Source organism: Copadichromis virginalis, linkage group LG22 (genome assembly GCF_057382275.1).
Source record: "Copadichromis virginalis isolate Kocher_CV1m ecotype Utaka linkage group LG22, C_Virginalis_male_GT1.1, whole genome shotgun sequence".
Classification (NCBI taxonomy): domain Eukaryota; kingdom Metazoa; phylum Chordata; class Actinopteri; order Cichliformes; family Cichlidae; genus Copadichromis; species Copadichromis virginalis.
Window position 1 is genome coordinate 20,988,470 of NC_140638.1, and position 21,558 is coordinate 21,010,027.

The following is a 21,558-nucleotide window of genomic DNA, read 5'->3' on the forward strand; positions in this document are numbered from 1 at the left end:
ACAATTTTGTATCCATCCCAGACCCTCATAGACAATTACCTGATGGTGAGGTTGATCCTTTTAGCCGTCTTGTCTCATCTGTAGCTTACTTCCTAGTCTGTGTATATTTGTACAGTAGTGACAGATTTATTTTATACAGCGTTGCTTCCGCAGTAATTTTGGTCTGTTATTGTTTTTTTTAATGTCCATTGAAACATGCCTCATACCTCTGGCAGAAAGTGTACCAAGTTTCACATGCTGTTCTAAGCAAACTGCTGGGTGACAAATTAAAGGAAAACCTTTGACCTGTGCAGAAAGGGGCTGTGGTGGCTCTGAAAGGCTGCAGGGGGGCGCTGTAGATCAACTTGTTTTGAATGACTGCCTTTTAAACCAATGATAAAATTTGTCCCTATGGGAGTGGTTTCTCCCACAAGCAATATGACACCACCCCCCCCTTATAGTCACCTGAGCTCAACCTAACTTGCATAGCCTGAGAGATTTTAGATTTTTATTTTTTTATTTTTTTTCCTTTCCTACTGATCTTGGAATTTGCTCCACATCCTTCAAAGTACAAGATGATGGAAATTATGTTTACCCAACGCCTCACTAAGACACTTTATTTTTTTTATTTCCATTAAATTGTTACCAATCTGTTTTTCTTGAGGTGCCACAGCCACTGAACTTTGTAGTCAGTGAATGAGTGACTGAAGTGATGTCTTAGTGATGCCTTTTAAACAGACTGTGTGGTGTTTTGTTTTGGGGGTTTTCCCAGTGGCATATACCTACAGTACATCTTCAGATGAAGACTTACATCTGTGATGCAGCTGTGATCATAAACTTCCATGTTTTAGGCACTTTGTATGGGGGGCCACAACCACATCATTTAGAAACCACTAGGTAAACCACTAGGTAATGCACTGAGTGAGCTGACATTACTGTTAAGGAAAAATGTCGTACATTTCATCAGGCGGTGTCTGTCCCCTCCTCATCATCTCCCCCTCACATGTTTGCCAGGACGGCAAACATGTGAGGGGGAGATGATTTTTATTTTAAGATCTGCTTCTCCCCCCCCCCCCTTTTTTTAAAAATTTTTTTTATTTACTTGTTGAGGTAATATTCAGCGTTTAACGTTGAGTTTAGCACAGTACCAGTGCACTTACTCAATGCACTTTTCTTTTTTCTTTTTTTTTTTTTTTTTTGGCTCAATCAAATGTTGTTTGCAGATTTATGACAATATAACATAAGATGTATTGCAAATGATTTTTTTTATTTCAGCTGCCATCAGGTAGAAAACATTAAGTCATCCTCTATTCATTTATGTAATGTGGGTTCACAGCGGTACAATTTGCGCAAAATGCGCAGCTTTCATCTTTCTTTCTGGTTGTTTGGGTTCTGTTCTCAAACTGGGAGCCAAGTAAATGTTTAATTTTTAACCACTCAGCACCTCACTGTACAGATGAGAATGGCATATAGATGTTTCTATTCTCTTTGGTGTGTTAAGTTTACTGATCTGTATGATGGTTTGGGGTTTTTTCTCATCTATTAGTGAACAACCGCGATACAGTAAATTTGGTTAATGTATCGGGCCTTAATTGATCTCTTTGGTTACGTAAAAGCAACAACTATTTATACCCCGTGTAGGGCCTCTTTTGAAATATATTACATGTATTAAAAAAATTGTGATGTCTTAAAAAAATGTGAAATGTATCCATATTATTTATAAATGCCTTTATTCATTAAGAATTAAGTTGTACATTAAGAATATCTTCATAAAAATGTGCTGTTTTGGCTTCTTTTAGTGGATGGAGTGGGAAGGGGGTGTTTTTTCTTGTTTTCCACTGGGACAGAAAGTTATTTTGAAAGAGTTTATTATCATATGACACATTGAACAAATGTTCTAACACATGGCGACGAAAGCATTTCAATATAAAACACCCTTACGCCCCGAGAGGTCCGCTGGGCAAAGCAGTATGACATACAAACATATTAATCACACTTTAAACATTTAAACGGATATTCCAAAATAGTCTAAGTTATCTTTATAATCGGCTAAGCTCTTCGGGTCTTTTTCACACTCACTAGTCAAGGTGCAAGTGCGCAAGTGGACGATAAAATTTTCACTGCTAACACATGCAGGTTGGCACAAATTTTAGGACAAAGGAAGAGGGGCAGCTGCAACACTGGTGCTTCTGGTCATAAATTCAGAGCTTCAGCCACCTTTCTCTCCTCAGGAATACCATTTACCTGGAACACAGTGAAAGCAACAGCTGAACCACAGAGACGTGACAAAACTTCCAGAAATCTAACACTAAATACAGATGTAAGCAGCAATGCTTGGGATCCAAGCAGACTGCACACACTTTGTTAGTGCTTATTGTTCGCTGGTAACTGATGCATGCTATTGACAACTAGGACTGACAGTTTGTACCCTGCCTGGTCCCTTCCTACAGTAGCTGACTTGCAAGCATAATAATTTTATGCTCTGTCTAATTTAAAGGCCTGCAAAAGCATCACAGTTGCAGTTAGTTGCAGGTGTTAAATAGCTTATTAAAGCATGATTTGACATTTAGCAAAATAAAAATGCCTAACTACAATGAGACACTGCACATCACGGTAGACTGATCATGTTTTGAAGTTTATAACCTCAAGATTAACAAAGTCCACAGATGATGCTCACTTAATTTTTGGACAATTGGTCCAGAATTTCAGAGGAGAAATTAGAATTTTACTTCAGACCACTCTCTCAAGAGTAATGTCTTCTGGATTTTGCAACACAACCATTTTTAGCATGGTGAAATAAATATGGAGAAGATGAAAAATCTGAACATTTACAGTTTTTCCTGCAGCTTCTCTGCTTGGATCCCAAATTATCTCAGCTTTAAATCATGAACAGCCGGCAGCACCTACCTCCAGCCTTCGAAATGTTGACATGACATAGTTATCTTCTTTGTTAGCAGTGAACAGAGAGAGGATTCGGTTAGTGCATCATGCAGCTGATACCCGTGCTCACAGGAGGGCGCTCACACGCCAGCGTCACCATTAGTCGGCTCATGCAGCAGATGATAACGGTGCATTGATGCAGAAGGAACAGACTGAAGTTATAAGAAACTATGAAGCCAAGTGGTTTTATATGGATTCACATTATTGATGCCAGTATAGTCCAAGAACTGAATTTAGTGAGAAGTAATATAAAGGCAAGTGAATTGTAAGTCATTTTTACTGTGAAGGTGCTTAAACCTTCAGAGGCATGCTTTACTGCACTTGAAGTCCTGATGAACATTCGGCAAGAGAGAGTGTGTTACCAATAGCAGACATCCAGGTATGCTGACTCTATGCTATGAGCTGCTGTTAAACATCTGTCATTTCAAAGAATTCCTGGAAATATACTCCTGACATATGTTCCTGAAAGTTCTAATCATTCAGCTGCTTCATATTACAAGACGGCTGTCTTTAAGATTCTCACCTGATGGCCGCTGCTGTGGTATCGTAATCTGGTTTTGCAGATTCCTGAAATCATAAACAACAATATTATGCCAAAGCATGTTATAAAAATGTTTGGGTTTTTTTTGTTAGTTTCAAGCCCATTAAGAGAAATCATGGGACAGCTTGAAGCTCTTAAGCTCTAGTTGTACTTTCCAAAGGCCTGACTTGCTTTCTGTAGCTATAGTTGTAAACACCACATAGTTGGAAAGTGCTTGAAACAACATGGCATTGTTCCAACTTTTCCATTTAACACCTATAAGCCTCATATCTGCATCTGCTAATGAGTGTGGGCGTATGTGTGGCTGTACTTAGTCATCCATCCGTCTTATGTTTCCCACCAAATCCCTGAACTCACGCCTGTGTCTGCATCAGCGGCATGCTGGTGGTCTCGTAGTTGTCGGGGTGGATGGGTGGAACCACCTCGCCGCTGACTGGGTTGAAGACGGGCAGCGTAGAGAGCGGCCAGGAGATTTCCCTGTTCTTTGACATGCTCCTCAGTTCCTTGGTGGACTTCTGGATGGAGCTGTGGTGAACCAGCTGGATGCTGGAGGAGGGGAGAAGCAGTGAATTCATATTGCAGCACGTTTCTGTGTCATGGGTAGGGGGTTGTCTCATCAAAGCTTAAGTGATGTGCACTCAAGTTTGTACATGCACAAACAGAACTATAACATCCAACCTCACCTACTGCTGTTCTTTTTTTCTTTTTTGGGGGTTTGTTTTCCATTTGTTTGAATTAAATTTTAGGGGTAATGCTGAGTACATAGTTCTGATAATCCTACAGCTGGTCATTACATTTTTTTCAGCAGCCCACTGAATGAATGGATGCCAATGCCAACGCACGTATGAGCGTATGAATGGACATGAAACAGCCATGAATGACAACATAAATGACCAAAACTGCAAACCAAAAACAGAGGGAGAGGGAACAGAAATAAAATTTAAAAGAAGAACACAGGAGAGGTAAAACACTTACTCTGGTGTTTGCATGTTTCTTTTTTCCCTAGAAACAAAACAAAATGGATGAATTAAATACTAATATTAATAGGTAAAGCAACATCTGCACACAAGTGAATGAATGGATTGTTGGATAAAGACAAGGTGGACATGATGTGGAACACTGAGTGAAAAAATAAAAAGGGGAGGGGAGGCACACGTCTATCCCAGCCTGTAAACGATGGATGAGGATGACTGATCATCCATGTTGTGGCTATGCTTCAAAACATCAAGATGCAGATGACAAGAGTCAGAGAGACCCGAGACAAACAGTGATGAGGAACTTAACTACTGCATGGTAATGACAAGCTGCAGTTAAAGTCCAGATTTCCATTCTTTTTCAGTTATCCTACAGCTAACTGAGCTTTTCAGGCTTATTTTTGTTGTCTCTCATATGGTTCTCGTACACTTTTGGCTGCTTATTGGGGTATTTGGTGCAAAATTTGCATAGAAATGTTAAGACCGAGCACACTTACACCCCTTCCCGCCTGCAGCACATAGTGTAGCCAAGGATGAAGAAGAGAACTAGCGCCACGGCGGAGGGAACAGCCAACGTGACGAGGAAGTCGGAAAAGTAGTCCCGGCTTTTCAGAGACTCAGACGGGGGTTTGTACTCCCCGAATTCGGGCAGGATCCCTGTTCCGGGTTCGGGACGTGTAACGTAAACTGGGACTACTTTGTTGATGTCAACCTTAAAAGAAAAAAAAAAAACAAAGACATAAAGATCAATTAGAGGTTGCATACTTTTAGTGCATTTTAATGCATTTTTAGTGAATTTGTTGGAACACATCCTCACCAGAGAAATCTTACACCAGTCGATGTGAAACTGAGCTCGGAACTTCTTGTCACAGCTGATGACGGGCTCCATCTCCTGACTGCAGCGCAGCTGGTTATGTGGGCTTTCCACCTCCCGCAGGCACGACGAGAAGGGAACATCAGCACCGACCATCACATAGACGCTAGAGGAGAGAAGAGAAGAAGAAGATGGAGTCTAATTTTACAAGTTTATGCTGAGGTTTGTAATAATCAAGTGTTCTCTCCTGCTGAGTGCTCTGCTAGAGCTAGCTTTCAAGTTCCAGCGTAAATCTTTGATGAACAACTTATGGCAGCTCATGTTGGCTATTCCCATCTGAGTTAAAGGAACTGACAGCATATTGGTGTAGACGGCTACGTGCTTTCATCTAATTTACAGAAAACTGAGGATCCCCAAAGCCCCAATTAAATTAATGTTAACATAATGTGAGTGGGCTGAAAATACTGTTGATTTGTTTGATTTAGAGAGGTGAAGAGGTCACTCATGGAGAGATTTGGCACAGACGAGCAGAACCGAGTAGAGCTAAATCTTATCCTTGAATCCTTGTAAAGGAAAATATGTAAGTAGGGGATTACTTAAAAAAAAAATAAAAATCACAAATGTTTTCTGTTTCTGCTCAGATGAGACCCACGTCCAGATCCTCACCCTTCTTTTAAGTTGTTAATAGGTAGCGGCACCCGGCCACCGCGGTCCAGTGCCGATGTAATGTTGATGGCATTCAGCCGCTCGGGCTGCCAAACGTTCTTCACCGCTCCCAGGAAGTCTCCCAGCACCTCACTGGCCAGCATCTCCTCCACATTCATATTTTTGATGTAGAACTCTGCTTGGTAAGGCAGGGGGAACTCTGTGCATAGAGACAAAGACACAGTCAGAGAGAAAGACTTAAAGAGGTTAAAGGCAGCAGGCTGAGGTAACAGTAGCTGACACTGATTTTTACCAGTCTGTCCACCGGACACTGCTTTGCCTGCGCTGCCTTGTTATGACTCTGCTTCCTTCGAGGGCCAGATGGCAGATGACATCACAGCACAGGGAGAGTGATGTTACATTAGCAGTTTGAACAGCTGCTGAGCGTTCCCCCTGACTCAGTTCATACTGTACTGCCTGTACTGTGATGGGTCAATATGGCAGTGAGCAAATCTACAGAAGCGCAGGTGCAGAGATGCTCTCCACAGCAATACAATGAAAACTCAAACTGAGGTAGGATTGTGTGGGGTTTTCACCATGACTGACTGAAGTGGACACTTCACTAGAACTATACAGTCCTTCAAGTATCCTTTCAAGACATTATGATCTTATTAGGGCTGCCACAAACGATTATTTTGATAGTCAACTAGTCACCGATTATTTTTGCGATTAATCGACTAATCAGATCATGCATCCATTGGATGTACCAGCAGCATCTGCTCTTATATAACTATCATTAGCTTACAGCGTTAAGTGTTTAAGGTATGTGCTAACTAAAAATAAAGACAAGATGATAGTTTATTAAATTTTAATGAAATTTGCAGATTGTTTCGGTGAAGTTTAATAAACTCCTTGCTATCTAAAATATAACAGGACACCGGAGTATATTCTCAAGCATCTCACACTTCTGATAATCAGCTGTCTGCTTGACGTTTATTCAGCTGTGTAAAAACTATAACTTTAATATCAGCCAAACCGATTTACTCAGGAACAAATAAAATACTAAAAAAAGCCAAACAATAACATTTGTAAGTTATCTAAGTGACTTATATATGTTTAACCTGAGTAGCGAAAGATGGCGGTGGGTTTGAAAACTATTTGCCGGGTGTCCGGTGTTCTCACGGGCTCTAGTGAGCCTTGCCCCCGGCTAGCTATCGAGCTAGTGGGTAACTGACGTCTCCGAAAACGTCAGAGCGCTTTTGCAAATATGTGGTGTCTTGATAAACGGAGCAGATATTTGAGGTTTACACAGCTACATTCTCACCTGAAAATATGCTAAACATTTATTTTGTGACCCAGAAAGAATAATAAGAGTAATATTAAAACTAACTAGCTGCCGCCATTGTTGGAAACTGAGCTGGGCTGCGCTATGAATTCTGGGACACAGCTTCTTCTTCTTCGGGCTTTAGCGGCACCTGGCATCCTAGTACATGCAGTGCTGCCATCTTCTGTTTCAGTCTGTTATTACACTTTTAAATCCTACTACTTATTCCTGCGTCTTTTGTGATCTTACAAAGCTTCAAACGACGCGTCGACTATTAAATCAGTCGTCGACGATTTTGATAGTCGACGTAATTGTGACTGGTTGACTAATCGTGGCAGCCCTAGATCGTATCAAATTCAAATTCAAATTCAAATTCAAATTTTTATTTGTCACGTACACAGTCATACACAGTACGATATGTAGTGAAATGCTTGGACAACTGCTCGTGACCTAAAGAAAACAAAAAAGGAAAAGGCTATGAATAAGATAGGAAATAAATATGAAAAATTAAAAAGGGTAAATTTAACTAGGAAGGAATAAAATATAAATTAAGGTTAAAAATGAAATAACTGTACAACACAAATTAGAATGAAGGGTAAATTTAACTGGGAAGAATAAGATAAAATATGTAAATTAAAGTTGAAAATAAAATAACTGTACAACAAAATACACAATATAGAACTATATAAGAATGTATGAAGAAATCTAAATATAAATAAATATATACACAATAACAGCAGCTGTACAAGTATTAACCGGAAATGAAGAATATAGTGACCAGTGTTGTGCAAAACCAAAGTCCAGAAAGTCCAGTGTGTGTGTAAGAACTGTATGTGTGGATCAGTACTGTGTGGTGGTGTGATTGAGAGACCGTATCGCCTGCGGGAAGAAGCTCCTCCTCAGTCTCTCTGTGTTGGTCTTCGGGGAGCGGAATCGCTTTCCTGACCTCAGCAGAGAGAACAGTCTGTTGTTGGGATGGCTGAGGTCCTTCACGATCTTCCTGGCCTTGGTCCAGCACCGCCTGCTGTAGACTGAGTGCAGGTCAGGGAGCTCGGAGCGGATGGTGCGCTCAGCTGACCGCACAACCCTCTCTAGAGCTCGTCTGTCCTGCATGGTGCTGTTCCCGAACCAGGTTAAGATGTTTCCCGCCAGGATGCTCTCTATGGTGCACGAGTAAAAGTTCCTGAGCACCTTGGAGGGCAGTTGGAAGTCTCTCAAGCGTCTGAGGTGGTAGAGACGCTGTCGGGCCTTTTTCACCACGGTGTTGATGTGACAGGACCATGACAGGTCCTGCGTGATGTGAACTCCGAGGTATTTGAAGCTGTCCACTCTCTCCACTGGGCACTCGTTGATGACGGGGGTCTGGTAGTTCCTCTCCTGCTTAGTGCTGAAGTCCACTATCAGCTCCTTTGTCTTACTGACGTTTAGAAGGAGGTTGTTCCTCTGGCACCAGTTCTCCAGATTCCTAATCTCCTTCAGGTAGGCCGTCTCGTTGTTATCAGAGATCAGGCCCACCACGACGGTGTCGTCAGCAAACTTGATGATGGTGGTGGAGCTGGTAGTGGCCACACAGTCATATGTGTACAAAGAGTACAGCAGGGGGCTCAGAACACACCCCTGGGGGGCTCCAGTGCTGAGAGTGGTGGAGGCTGAGACATGTCCGCCCATCCTTACTGCCTGTGGTCTGCCAGTTAGGAAGTTGGAGATCCACTGACACATAGATGAGCTGAGTCCCAGATGCTCCAGCTTGGTGGTGAGTGTGGAGGGAATTATGGTGTTAAATGCAGAGCTGTAGTCTATGAAGAGCATTTTAACATAATTCCCCCTTCTAGTGTCCAAGTGAGTGAGTGATGTGTGGAGGAGATGAGAGATGGATCACATAACCTTCATCCACAGATTTTGACAAGTTGACATGAAATTGACTTATCTTATTAAAGCTTCAGAACAGCTACTCAGTGCAGTGATGTTACTTTATCGTCTGCTGTATTTACATTCCAAGACCAACGATGAACTTTTGGTTATGCTTGATAAAAGTAATCAAAGACAACATTTTCTCTTAAGGGAAGCTCATTACACAGTCCAAGTACTGAGTGTGCTTCCAGGATTTAATCAGCGAAGCTGCGCAATCTGATCTCAGTTTGCTCTAAGCTCTTATGTACAAGTTCTTCTTACCTTCTGCAGCCTTGATGTTTATGACCAAGTTGTGCCGCGCTGTCTCAAAAGTGCGCCTGTTATAGGCAGTAATCTGTAGGACACAGAGGTGAAAGTTTAAGCCCAGATCAGTCCAGCTTATAAGGCAGCAGTTCTCCAGACAAGGCTGAGCTCGATACACGACCCGGGTTCTGTACCCAGCTGAGGCGCCGTTGAACACTTTAAGCCTTTTGGGAAAAGAATTTGTACAGTAGCTTATGGGAAAGCATAACAAGTATAAAGGAATTTAAGTCTAGCATCTGCAAGAGTAACATAGTACTACGTCGCTTCCAAACACATATGCAAATCAGCTGGGCTCAGTGAAATAAATTCCAACTCATCCTTGGACTACAACTTGACAGATTTCATTGAATGTTTTAAATTTACTTAAGACTTTTGGCACAAAAACAAGCAGTCACTTTCCATAGTTGAAATAAGCAGCAGCACAAATTACTTAATCTCCACTCTTTTCACTTTGAAAGCAGTCCAACCACCCACCTCTATGACAGTGGGCTTGCCAATGTGCTCTGCAGTGGGAGAACCATAGAGCACTCCGTCACTATGTGGGGTCCTTTGGATATATCGTAGCCAGCCCGGCCTGTCGGGGTAGCCCTTCAGGTTGGTGTTGAAAGTGATCGGATCGTTGCTGGGGTCACCTGCAGACAGAGCAGAGGAACAGTAAGGGGGCCAATAACGTGCGTTATGAAATAAGCAGCGCTCTATGGAGTTTATATGCAATCACCACCTCTACAAATGTTTCAGATGTATTTAGATATTCAGATATATTGATGATATACTATACAAACATGATAATAACATGTTTTTGATCACAGTGTGAATGTGACAGCGTTATACCTGATTTTGGGTAAGGAGGAAACTCTCCTTTGAAATACTCCCTCTCCAGAACGTGGACGAACAACACGCCTGCAGACGGGTAGACATTACGGTCTGCGTGCGACCTCGACAGGATGGTGACCACTGAAACACACATTTTAAAGACAACAGAAGTAAGCAGAACATTTCCTGTATGCGTACTATTCATCAATAAAGTGGACCTTGGTGCTTTTTCATATTTTGGTACACACAATAAACACTATGTCCAAATGTTTTTGTGTAGACTGTCATATCTATTTTATTTATAGCCTTAACCAATTTAAAGTCCACTTTAATGTCCTGCCAGCAACAGCAAATGGAAAAAAAGAGAAAATGTTAAACTAGTTTAAACGTGAAATCAATAAGTGTTTGCGGTGATCTATTCTATCTGTTTCTCTTGCCTGGCATCTGCATTCTTGTAAAGGTAGAAGCATTCACTTCCCACAAACGTCAACAAGTGTGAAGAGAAAAACTCAGATTATTGCTCAGACAGACTACAGCTCTGTAAATAAGAGGCGCTTGACAAAACCAGTTAAAGAAAGGGAAAGCGTCTGAGGTACTGTGAGTGAAAGCAGCAGTAATGACAGTCACTCATATTGTACACAGTTCTTTTAACGCCCTCCCCCCCACTTGATCTCCATTGTGCTGTCTTTTTAGCCCCCGCTCCGTTTCAAACACAAACATTTAGTCTTTATTTGTGAAGGGCATCACTAGGGAAATGGTAGCCCCTTAACAAAAATTTATACAATGTAAGACCGGGGGTGATTTACCCATTTCTCTCCCTCTCTCTCTCCCTCCTTTTGTGTCTTTCTCTTTCATTACTTCCTCCTCTCTTGCTTCATCTTTTTTTGCTTGTGTACAGCACGGCTTTTTTTTTAGCACAGTTTTCTTTTTTTCCCTCTCTCGCTCTCTCTTTCCGTTCTCGATTTTTGCCTTCTCTGTGCCACAGTGGGTGGGAACTCAATTTTTAATCACCATGGGAGACTGAGGCCGAGTGTATGAGGAAGAAGAAGAGGGGGAGGAGGGCTTGCAAAGACGAAGGAAGGGAGACTGGACTGGAGATCTGTGCTATGAAGTGCCAGAGAGGGAGAGAGAGAGGGGGTTTGAACTGTTCTTGCCCGTGGACATACAACTCCAGACACATTAAGCAACTAGGTAAAAGCCTGGGTAAAGTCTCTATGTACATATGTGCCTTCCCACGGGCAAAGAGTGGCTGGTTTTCCCAAGTTTTACAACCCTTTCTAATCTGCTAATCAACCCAGCATTTTCTATCATTAGCATCATAATATTAAGTACTCTTCTCCTTCTACACTGAACACAGGCTGACTTTCAAGGAGAATGCACTGAAGAGAGTAATATCAGGATTTACATTTTAATTCATGTCAATGAGAAGGGGAAGTGAGCATTAGATGCAGTTAATTAATAAACCCTCAGCATCTACAAGTACACCAGTGAGACACTGCAACTCTAAAGACATAAAACAGTCCCACATGTATGTTAAACCCTCCTACAGCTGTGGTCAGTGACAGAGATGCTGAACTGACCATGTGTCTACAGCCCCCAAGGGCTCAGTCACGGCAAGATACAATCAATAGCATTTAGCGGCTGCTAAATGTGGTGTTAGATGAACAACCTGAGGTCGTATCCACCACATCTCTTTTCAAGAAAACCACCTGGGCATGACTAATCTGTGCGATGGCTCTTCTCACCGCAACCGCTGCACCCATCGCATTAGGATCTGGGTTAGTCTGAGACCAAAAATAAACCATCATTCAGTCTCAGCAGACCGCTTACTCGCTGATGACTTCGGTCGATCCTCAAAGCTGAATGCACGCCCTCGGATTCTATTATGTGACACATTGGGCCTCATTAATTCTCCGCCACACAAAGGACCACTTTCAGACCATGCCGGTCAAGGTCAAATCCTGGCTACACTGCTTTAGTCCGAGCCCAAAACTGGATGTGCTGTGAACATTTGCAAGAGATTCGGAGATGGGAGATGTAGGACATTCGAACAGCCTCAAGAAAAAACGAAGTGTTTTAACCTACTGATATTAAACCTTTTCATCCAACAACAAAGATTTAGGGATGAAGACAATTTTATTTTTTAGTCAGCGAAGCTTAAGTATGTTTCAATGCAGCAGCTTCCACTTATGGCTCAGCCAGTGTAAGTAGAGATCACTAACTAAGCTACACCGAGGATTTGCTAATAGCATCAGATCTGCTTATTTGCAGCAGGATGACTTTCTGCCAGGCCTTCTCGAGTTGATGACCAGCAGCACTTCCACCGTACACCAATACATCACCAATTTAAGGTTAATGGTAAACTGTCCACTGCATAATAACCCAGCAGTTTCAGTTGGAGGACAAAGGTAGTGAGGCAAGATGTGCATGACAACACATATAAGAAGCTAGATTTCCCCAACAACAGAAATGTTGCACTACCGTCTATATTCTCTATGAATTGCTTAAAATCATTCAAACACTGCTTTTTAATTTTTTAACCCACATGCCATCATACCATAGTAGATGCTTGACAGGCCTTAGGGGTGGTGGAAATAACTAACCAACTTTATGATTTTCTGGGCTGACCTTAGACTGGGATAATGTCACGACTGACATTGGATTAGTTAAAAATGCCATTGGCAACGTGAAGAAAAGTAAACCTCCCTCCTTCAATTGGCTCCAGCTAACTGAGGCCTCAAACTAGATGAGAGACAACAGAAGGATGTCCTTTAGTTCTGCTGAGTCAGCTTCATGTGCACATGTAGTCTGGGTCATGAGGAATGCATGTGCTCCTTTGGTGTTTAGCGGGGAAGCCCAGAAAACAAGGATCGCTACTGTTGTAGTATTCTGCCAACAGAGTCTGAGAATCGACCTGTTCTCAGACATGGAAGTGAAAGTCGCTGCTGGTGTCACAACAAGCAGAAGTCAACGGATAAAGACAAGGGCGGGCAAGAAACCACCGGTTCCATCCTCTCGCGCTCAATAAATGTAAGTAAATAAAAAATGTATCTACAGTGCTCATTAGCTTTAAAACAGTGCTGCAAAGTATCGACATCACGTTAAGCAGAATAAATATTGCTTTCTGTAATAGTTAATGATTTAGGAGGAATTCTAATTCTAGCAAGGACAAGGTTTAGATGACGTTCAAATTCATTAAAGTGCAGCTACAGCAGAAGAAAGTGGGCCAAGTCTGGGGGCCAGCAGACAACTCAAAACAATAATGCCAGTATTAATGGGGAACCAGCTGAGCGTGTCACTGTGTTATGACCGAGGGGAGGGGGACAGCGGGTCAACACATGACGTGCACCACTGCACACACCCACTCACCGTCTCTGGACACGGCTGCTCTCTGCTTCAAGGCCACGGATTGCTCCACACGGACATTTCTCCCGTGTAAAGCGCTGTGTTTCATGTCATAGGCATGCACAGTGCAAACTACTGGATCAATGGATAAAAGCATGAATGGAACAAGTTTCTTTTTTTTTAGCAGCAATTTAAACAACAACACCCAGTTTTTAAAGCACTCTGACAAAAATCTGATTCAGTCTGTTGCACCCGTCCAACATTAATTAAAGCCTGTTGTCATAGTTATTGTTTTAGAGGAGTTTGAAATGTTTTCTAAAATATTAACGTAGGCGTTTTTCACAAAATGTTAAAACCAATCTAGACAAAGTGCAAAACAAAATGTAAGCATATTGACTTGACAACAAATACTGCACTACAGACTGCCGCATTTATATCAAGCAATTTGCCAGGCTGAATTTAATGTGGCTTGTTGGAGAGGTGGCATATGGTCAGAGAAGAAGCCACTAGATTTCAGTGCAGATCCTGACACTATCTTGAAAATTGCACAGCAGGACACTAGCCTTTGTGAAGGATTAGCTCTCAGTTTGAAAGCCCTTCTGCTTTCAAACTCAATAGCACTTCTCTATTTATGAGTATTAGGTCTCTGTGTATAAAGCTATAGTGTGTTTTGACTGTGGAGTAAAATATCCCACTCTCTTCATGTTAGTTAACACTATAGTAACAGTGCTGTGAATGGGCCCCTTAATTTTGACGTTTTATCAAAGCCTGAAAAAACAAACTGGTCAACAAGTGTTTTGCTACTGGGATTCTTTTGCCTGCACTTTAACAAATTCTACTTGCTATTTTCCAAATCTGAAAACTGTTTTCATGTGGAATGTCTCATTTCCTTGTTTTAGTTATAATATCGCAAGTATTTGACAACTAGAGACAACTGGACTGAAAAGATTTGGTTTCAAGAAAAGTGAAGCCAAAATTAAGGAAGGTGTTTTTGTCTGTCCTGAAATCCATCAACTGGTGCTTGAGGATGGGTTCAAAAGGAAGCAAGCATGGGAAGCATTCATCCAGGTTGTTAAGAATTTTCTATTACATTACATTCTCATCCTGACAAAATCCATGTGATGTTGTCGGTAAAAATCCTCCCTCTCTTTTTCAATGCTTTCGCCTTTCATAACTACATGGGAATCTGCCCGGCCCGGGACCCACCACCAGTCCCCTCTGAGTGCTTTCCCAAACCGCAGTCTCAATACATGCTCATGCCATGTGCCATTACCCTGACATATGCCCCGTGGCAGCTGGGACAGGCTGGATGGATGGATATTAAAATTGTCATCATCAGGGTTAAAAAAAAAAAAAAAGCAAAATAAAGAGCTGGTCTTAAGTTCCCAGTAGCAAAAAGAATGACGTATATATGCAGACCAGTGTTATAGCAGTAAACTGGGGCACTGAGATGACATTATCCATTACTCAGCACTTCTTTTGATAACTAATTGTTATCAAAAGGCACTTTTTAACAACATTTGCTGATTCCAGGCTATACTGATATGGAAATCTAATGTATATGTTTCTTTTAAGATTGTAACCACAATAATATCTCAGGCTTAGGTCAGTGATTGAACCTTACATCTTTCATGGAGGTGGGACTCATTGCAGAGACTGTATAGGCTATTAGTACCTAATAAAGTGGCAGCTATGAGTGTGCAGACTTTTAGGAGCAGTGTATTGAAATAAACGAACCTATTCCCTACATTAAATTTTGGATAACCTGAGCTGCTAAACTATCAGGAGCTAGGTAATTAGGCATTCATAACACACCTGTTCTACATAAACCAGGCCTGCGCTAAGAGGGGGAAAAGGCTGAAATAACGACCGACAAGAAACACAGCTAGCAAGAGAAACGTTGTTACTAACAGCTGGAAATGTAAGGTACCGTAGAGAACACAATTTGTCACTAAGTGCACTGTGAAAACCCATAACGTGTAACGGTCTAGCTGTCAAATTGGTAGCCATTTTTTGTCTCCTCCTCAGCCTCTTGGAAAAAAAAAATGCTCAACGGCAGCTAGCTAACTGGCTAGCTAACTAGCTCGGATACTTCACCAGAGCCGAACCGTTTTCAAAGATGTCGGGATATTTCCCGAGTTCAGTCGATACGTACCCGTACCAAGCCATACCGCGACAGCTGCGGCGGACATGGTGCAAATCATCTCCCCGAATCTTTACATTAAACAGGACCGCTTTGTCTAATCGCCACTGGGTTTGACAGCCATAATAATAAGCATCCTGCAGCATTCCTCCCTCCGCCTCCTCCTGCCTTCACTGGAAAACACAGCAGGACCGCTCATTGGCTGAACATCTGGATGGAAAAACATGGTAAAACATGATGGGAATCGGAATATAGGAGCGCCACGCCTTTACCAAATGTTTCTGTGTGATGCTCTCGGAACGGTTAGATTATATCTGGCTGCTTGCAAGGAGTGGCTGCCTCTGTGTGCGTGTGTGTGCTTTGCTGTTTATCTGTCTGCTTCTTGTATTCAGACTGATGGGATTTGTCATAATAAAGCATTCCTCCCACTAAAAGTCACAGTTTTTAGTGTTTTGGGGGGGTTGATTTATTCTTGGATCAGGACTTGCAAACACAGATACACCCTCTTAAAAACATGCAAGTCACCTCAGCAGTGCTTGACCTCCTGTGCACAGCTGTAAGCAGCAGAGGCATGTTTGGAAAGTCCTGCTCCAATCTGTCCAGCCTCCCCCCCTGCAGAGACAGTCCAAGCAGACAGATGGTCATGTTTTGGCCCCCTTGGCTCCCAATCACATCTACTAAAGGAGCCTTAATTCAACCCCCCCGCTTCCCTTGATGTCAGCTCCCACTGAGAGGGCACTTTGATATTGCAGAATAGCCTCCTAATTCTGGCTAACATACTAGCAGTGGTCACTGGGATGCTTCTTGATTGATAAATTCGTATTTGTGACTGGATTCTTGGCTTTCTCAGTGGCGATAGACATGATGCCATCCATCCTCTGTGTTCTGCAGTTCCTGGCTGTTTTCTTCTTCCACCCTCCCCTTTTATCCCCTTAAGATTATTTTTAGGTTGCTTAGCAACATCTTCTCATAGCCAGTGTTTGGACTGGGTATGAATGTATCACAACAACCACTATAGGTCTGTGGATGTACGATGATGCTTAGAAATGGAGGAAAGCGCAGAATTTGTGACTTGGAGAGAAGCTAAGGCCCCAGTGTGTCTAATTTGATACGGACTTAGACTGATTTCTGTCCAATCCGGTTCTTTTTGGTAGCAGTGAACATCAGTTTAAATTGTAATTGTCCTCAATTGGCTTGTTTTGAACAGTGGGGGGGGGGGGGGGGGGGATGCAAAATCCTCTCGTCAGCAGTGGTGGGTGTTTAGTAAATGTATGCACTGCATAGACTGTGTTTCTTGCAGTAATGCCAAAGCATAAGACTTGTTTTTAATGCACTTTCTAAATTCAAAACTGATGTAGGCCTATTGAAAATTCATCTGAAGTGTGAAGTGTCCCAAATCAACTTATAACAGTTCATGTTCTAATCTGCGACTCACATTTGTATTAACCGAGTATGGTTTGGTTAAATGTTGACTGAACAAGCAAATGTTTTTCCTCAGAAGGCCTCATCCAAATTCGCACACAGCTTGTGCTTTCATAAAGTTAGAAGAAACAATGCCGTCTATTATAATATAACAACAGCAATTATGTAACTTGGTGCTGTTTGTAAAAATAATCACACATTTGGATGTTTACAAAGCTTCCTTTTCTCTAGCGCTTCATCACATGAATTAAGTCCTGTGCTTTTGGTGGGGTCTGTTGACTGAATGCAACCCAGGCAGATAGTTTTTCTTTTTTTTTTTACTCTGATCTTCTTTAATGGGGCTTAAAAAATGAATGCTCAGGAATTAATTGAGGAGAGAGATGACTAACTAAAGAGATCATTGCAATTTTAATGTAGTTCCTCATGGTGGATGTGTGAGATGGCGCTCAGAGCTGTTTGATTAAACTGCCCCCTTATACATTTCTCCAGTCAGACTTAAAAGCTGCATGTGTATTTATAGTAATACAAGCGATGGACAAAACAGTTTAAGGGTTTCTTCAAATTCTGCCATCAGACTGAACTTTGAGTGAAATCCAACTTTACTTGTTTTTGTTTGTTTGTTTGTTTCTCTAAACTTAAACCAGGTAAACTCCTCAAGGCCACTTTCTGGTCCTCGAACCACATTTTGGAAACCCTTATTTGAACGCGCATCACACAGTCAGAGTGGTCCTTGACCCTCTCTACCCCACCCAAATCCCACTGATGAACCAGCGAAGTTACAGTTGCTGTGTGTTGGTATTTATGCCAGACTGCAGCTCGCTGAAACCCCCTCCGCGCAGCAGATTATCGGACCAAACCATTGCTGCGCTTCAGGTTTTAACACCTGTCACATGAGGCTTTACATTCGCAAATCGCCGGCTATCGCTGCAGCTAAGCGAGTTCAGTTTGCCACACTGCAGACGGACATCGGACTCTGCCGTCCTGCAAATGCTGCCACAGTGCAGCTCTCAGTGAGATGAGCTTCCCAAATTGCACCGACACCCCCATTGTGCGACTGGCAGCATCACCCACTGCCTGCAATGCAATGGCGTTATAGCGGCTCTAGTTATGTCCAAACGTTTCTAGTGGCGATTCCGCTCCGGGCTGGCTTTTTACGGGCTCGGAATAGAAATGTTATTTTCGATAGCTTTTGCAAGCAGACCATCCGCATTTCTCGCAAGTTTCCCCTCTGGATTACAGTTTATGTGTGCGGCGCGTCCAGCGAAGCCGGAGCCATGAATGTAAGTCTGACTCTTTTGTTTTTGTAACAGTGAAGCAACCTCGATGTTATCTGAGGTTAACTTGTGTTTATTTTGCAATTATTGAGAAAGGTTAGAGGTTGATGTCGCGGAAATTTGCAGTTGGAAGAATGTAAATAAATACGCGTGAAACGGTGTCAGAAGGGGGGGGAACCTGAGCTGTCATGTACTGTGCGGTGTGGCTGATGTGCGCCTGTTTGTCTGATCCCACTGACACCGATCCCAATGTTCACAAGCCTCAATTTATATTTCACCTCTCACGTTATCGTCCTCATTATCTTCCTGCGTAAAATCCTCAGAGGGTGCAAAGCACAAGATGATCCCCAAGTTCAGATTAATTATTGTTGTTGTTAATATTTTTAACGCAAGCATTTCACATAGGTGTTAACACTGAGCTGCAAGAGTCCAGCATAGTGAATATTAAATACTGAGCCAGGACGTTTAGTTTTCAGGCACCGCTGCTGTTGCTGATGCATCTATAGCATCCAGGCTGCGGGTTACAGCACAACTTAGGTTAATGGATTCTGTGTCCCAGATGGACCTTATTTTTTTATTTAATAATGTATTTTTATCCCAGCTTTACTGTGTCATGTTTCATTTCACTCTCTGTGGCGTGCATTTCCAAAAAGGATTAAACATTAACGGATGTAGGTGTATATTTAACTACTACCAGCCGACTACCCTGCTCTAACCCTGTATTATTGCAAATGTGGGCCTTTCATTAAATGTTTCTTTTTTTTTCTATTGGATGGTATCAACACACATGGTTGAGTGCATCCAGCAACATTTTTTTTCAGCTTGGGAGCTGACATTTAGAAGCCACAACCATAATGTCAGTTATGGTTTAGAGAGTTGAAGGATGTCTTAGTGTACAAGGGTCACAGCTTCATATGGAAAACAGAGGGTGGGGGAGATAACGGAAAGAGAGCAAGAAAAGAAGAAGGAAACAACCATGTTTCCTAGAGCATAGCACCATTTTAAACAAAAAGAAGCACAAATCAAAGGATTTATTATCTAAGAGGGTTAGCAGCGCAGCTCTTCCGTGATGCTAAACACAGCATCTTTGGAGGCCCTTTAGAGTCCGATTGGCTTTTATCACTGCAGTAGTTCTCTTGTACTGAGAGCTTTTACTGCACGCATAAGTATCTGTAATTCGTTTTGCCCTCATGTGTCTGAAGAGTGTTGCTGATGGTAAAAATGACTTTTTTCATGCTTTTTAACCATCATTCTGATCATGAAGCTCCACTGACAAAAGGAGGCACTTTGACTCCATATGGTATTGTGAGCCTGTTTAAACAGTTATCTGTCTTCACTCGACAAAACCATTTTTCTATCTTTATAACATCTCCTTTCATCTTTACAGGTATGAATGGGCCTAACGGAACTATAACAACAGCTGGATCAGACCGAGTGGCACTACTAGTAGAACAAGATACCTCACTTCGGTGCTCTAATGCGGCCAAGGCAATGCTGACATCTCCTCTGAATCCAAAGGCATCATCATGCTGAAAACGGAGGCCTCGGGGGAGAGGACCAGCCTCCGGAGTGCCTCCCCCCACCGTAACGCCTACCGGGCTGAGTTTCAGGCACTCAAGAAGGCCTTTGACCAGCCTCGGCTCGATGGAGACTCAAAGCCCAAAGACCTCGAGCGGGTGAAACAACCGAGGGGACGCCAGTATGGCACACACGTCAGTCGCATTAAGGACATGTTCATGCAAATGGGGTCAGAGAATGCAGCTGCTAAGACTAGGGGTCGTGATGAATCCTCACCACAAAAGCTGGTGAAGCCCACAAACTTCGTCAATAAGGCTGATGGATCAGTGATAAAACTTCAGCATTCCTCATCAGCAGAAAGGATTGGAGGTGCCGGGGCAAAGTTTTCCGAAACCAGAAAGCTATTTGAACAACAGTCACGCGACCAGTCCCAATCACCAGTCTTTCCCTACGGCCGTGATAAAAGGGGTTCCCATGAGCACCTCGATGACTGGCGAGGGGCGAGGTCCAACCGAGGCAGTACAGACTCCTTGGATTCTCTGTGCTCCAGGACAGAGGCATCCTCCCCAACTGTCAGCCAACTCAGTGCTGTTTTTGAAAACGCTGACCACCACAACCAGGGGGTTTCATATAGAGGAGTCAGCAGACGAGCCCTCTACTCACCTGACGGATTCCAGCGCCATGGCGGAGACGTCAGTGAGGATGATTCTCTTCGACAATCTCCAGTTCGTGGAACCTACCGGAACAGGATAGGGGGCAAGTTACCCACATCCTCGTCTTCGGAGGACCTCCTGAGCCCGAGTCCTGGAGTAGAGATTTCAGAGCGCAAACAAGATGCTCCACAAAAGGAAGAAACCCAAGACAAAGCTGGAGAGGCTACAGTGGGAGAAGGACAGCGTTTTTCTGGTGCTTCCACCAATGGAAACCAGATTAATGGTTCTTGTGAAGAAGAGGAGAAACCGCAGGACACAACAAAACAAACTGAGGATCTAGGAACCTCCAAATCCTCGAAACCTACACATGGTGCTGTAATTACAAACAAAGCTTTAGAGGATACCACTCACGAGTTGCTGCCGACCACCAGGGAAAGCCAAGAGGACAGAGATGCTTCAAAGGAAGAAAAATCTTCCAAGGACCAGCTGGACGAGCCTGATGAGGAATACACTGGGAATGAGCGGGTGATTTTTAACGCAGATGGGGACGCCTGTTACCAGGGTTGGGGGGAAAGTTGCACGGATCCCGAGGATGACCTCTACGGTGACGATGACGAGGACATCGTCTACGACCCGGGGTCCGATCTGACAGAGATTCCTGGTCTGGCGGAAGAAAACAAAGAGGACATCCCTCCGAAGAGGAAGATTCGCTTCAGCAGTGCTCCTATTACAGTAAGCCGAATGCTGCACAAAAGTGTTGTGAAAGCCGAAATTGTGTAAACACATTTGAACGCAATCCGGCATAAAAGCATTTGTGCAGTGCTTATCAAAAGTAGGTTAAAACAACAGAGAGCTAATAGTTTAGAGTATTCAGAGCTTTCTTTTTATGGCCTTGTATTTATAGTTACCACTGAACTACTCTTTGTGGTTAGCTTTGTTGTTTGAACACATGAGGTTCA

The 21,558-nt window shown here is 42.8% G+C and overlaps 2 protein-coding genes across 12 annotated transcripts in view; one reads left to right on the plus strand and one right to left on the minus strand.

The window, feature by feature from the left end:
• Positions 1-1,227: 1,227 nt before the first annotated feature.
• sgce (sarcoglycan, epsilon) lies at positions 1,228-15,804 on the minus strand. Of its 7 annotated transcripts, none has more exons than XM_085445348.1 (12): positions 15,745-15,804; positions 10,263-10,385; positions 9,906-10,063; positions 9,390-9,462; positions 5,915-6,113; positions 5,252-5,414; positions 4,932-5,146; positions 4,436-4,462; positions 3,818-4,006; positions 3,443-3,486; positions 2,887-2,924; positions 1,228-2,223 (listed from the first exon to the last, which is right to left on the minus strand). In XM_085445348.1, exons 1-12 carry the CDS (start codon positions 15,791-15,793, stop codon positions 2,173-2,175), a joined length of 1,329 nt encoding a protein of 442 aa, XP_085301474.1. In that variant the 5' UTR covers positions 15,794-15,804; the 3' UTR covers positions 1,228-2,172. The 7 variants fall into 7 exon arrangements, with proteins under 7 accessions (XP_085301474.1, XP_085301468.1, XP_085301467.1 ...); XM_085445342.1 differs by lacking the exon at positions 15,745-15,804 and adding an exon at positions 13,614-13,761 and having other exon boundaries at positions 2,887-2,921; XM_085445341.1 differs by lacking the exon at positions 15,745-15,804 and adding an exon at positions 13,614-13,761.
• ppp1r9a (protein phosphatase 1, regulatory subunit 9A) overlaps positions 15,266-21,558 on the plus strand; it is a 51,236-nt gene continuing 44,943 nt past the window's right edge. For 4 of the 5 annotated variants that reach the window (XM_085445333.1, XM_085445337.1, XM_085445336.1 and 1 more), the window contains exons 1-2: positions 18,016-18,434; positions 19,816-21,331. In XM_085445333.1, coding sequence (XP_085301459.1) covers positions 19,955-21,331 — 1,377 coding nt within the window. In that variant the 5' untranslated portion in view covers positions 18,016-18,434; positions 19,816-19,954. Of the gene's footprint in view, positions 15,511-18,015; positions 18,435-19,815; positions 21,332-21,558 lie in introns of those variants that run through there. The other variant, XM_085445335.1, reaches the window with a different exon arrangement.

Excerpts from the sequence above, each read along its gene's own strand:
- sgce (XM_085445341.1), bottom strand. The coding sequence starts at position 13,746 with ATGCTTTTATCCATTGATCCAGTAGTTTGCACTGTGCATGCCTATGAC. Across the intron at positions 9,463-9,905 it reads GCAAGCCCACTGTCATAGAG|ATTACTGCCTATAACAGGCG; the intron begins GTGGGTGGTTGG and ends TGTGTCCTACAG. Across the intron at positions 4,463-4,931 it reads TGCTGCAGGCGGGAAGGGGT|GGAAAAAAGAAACATGCAAA; the intron begins GTAAGTGTGCTC and ends TTTTGTTTCTAG.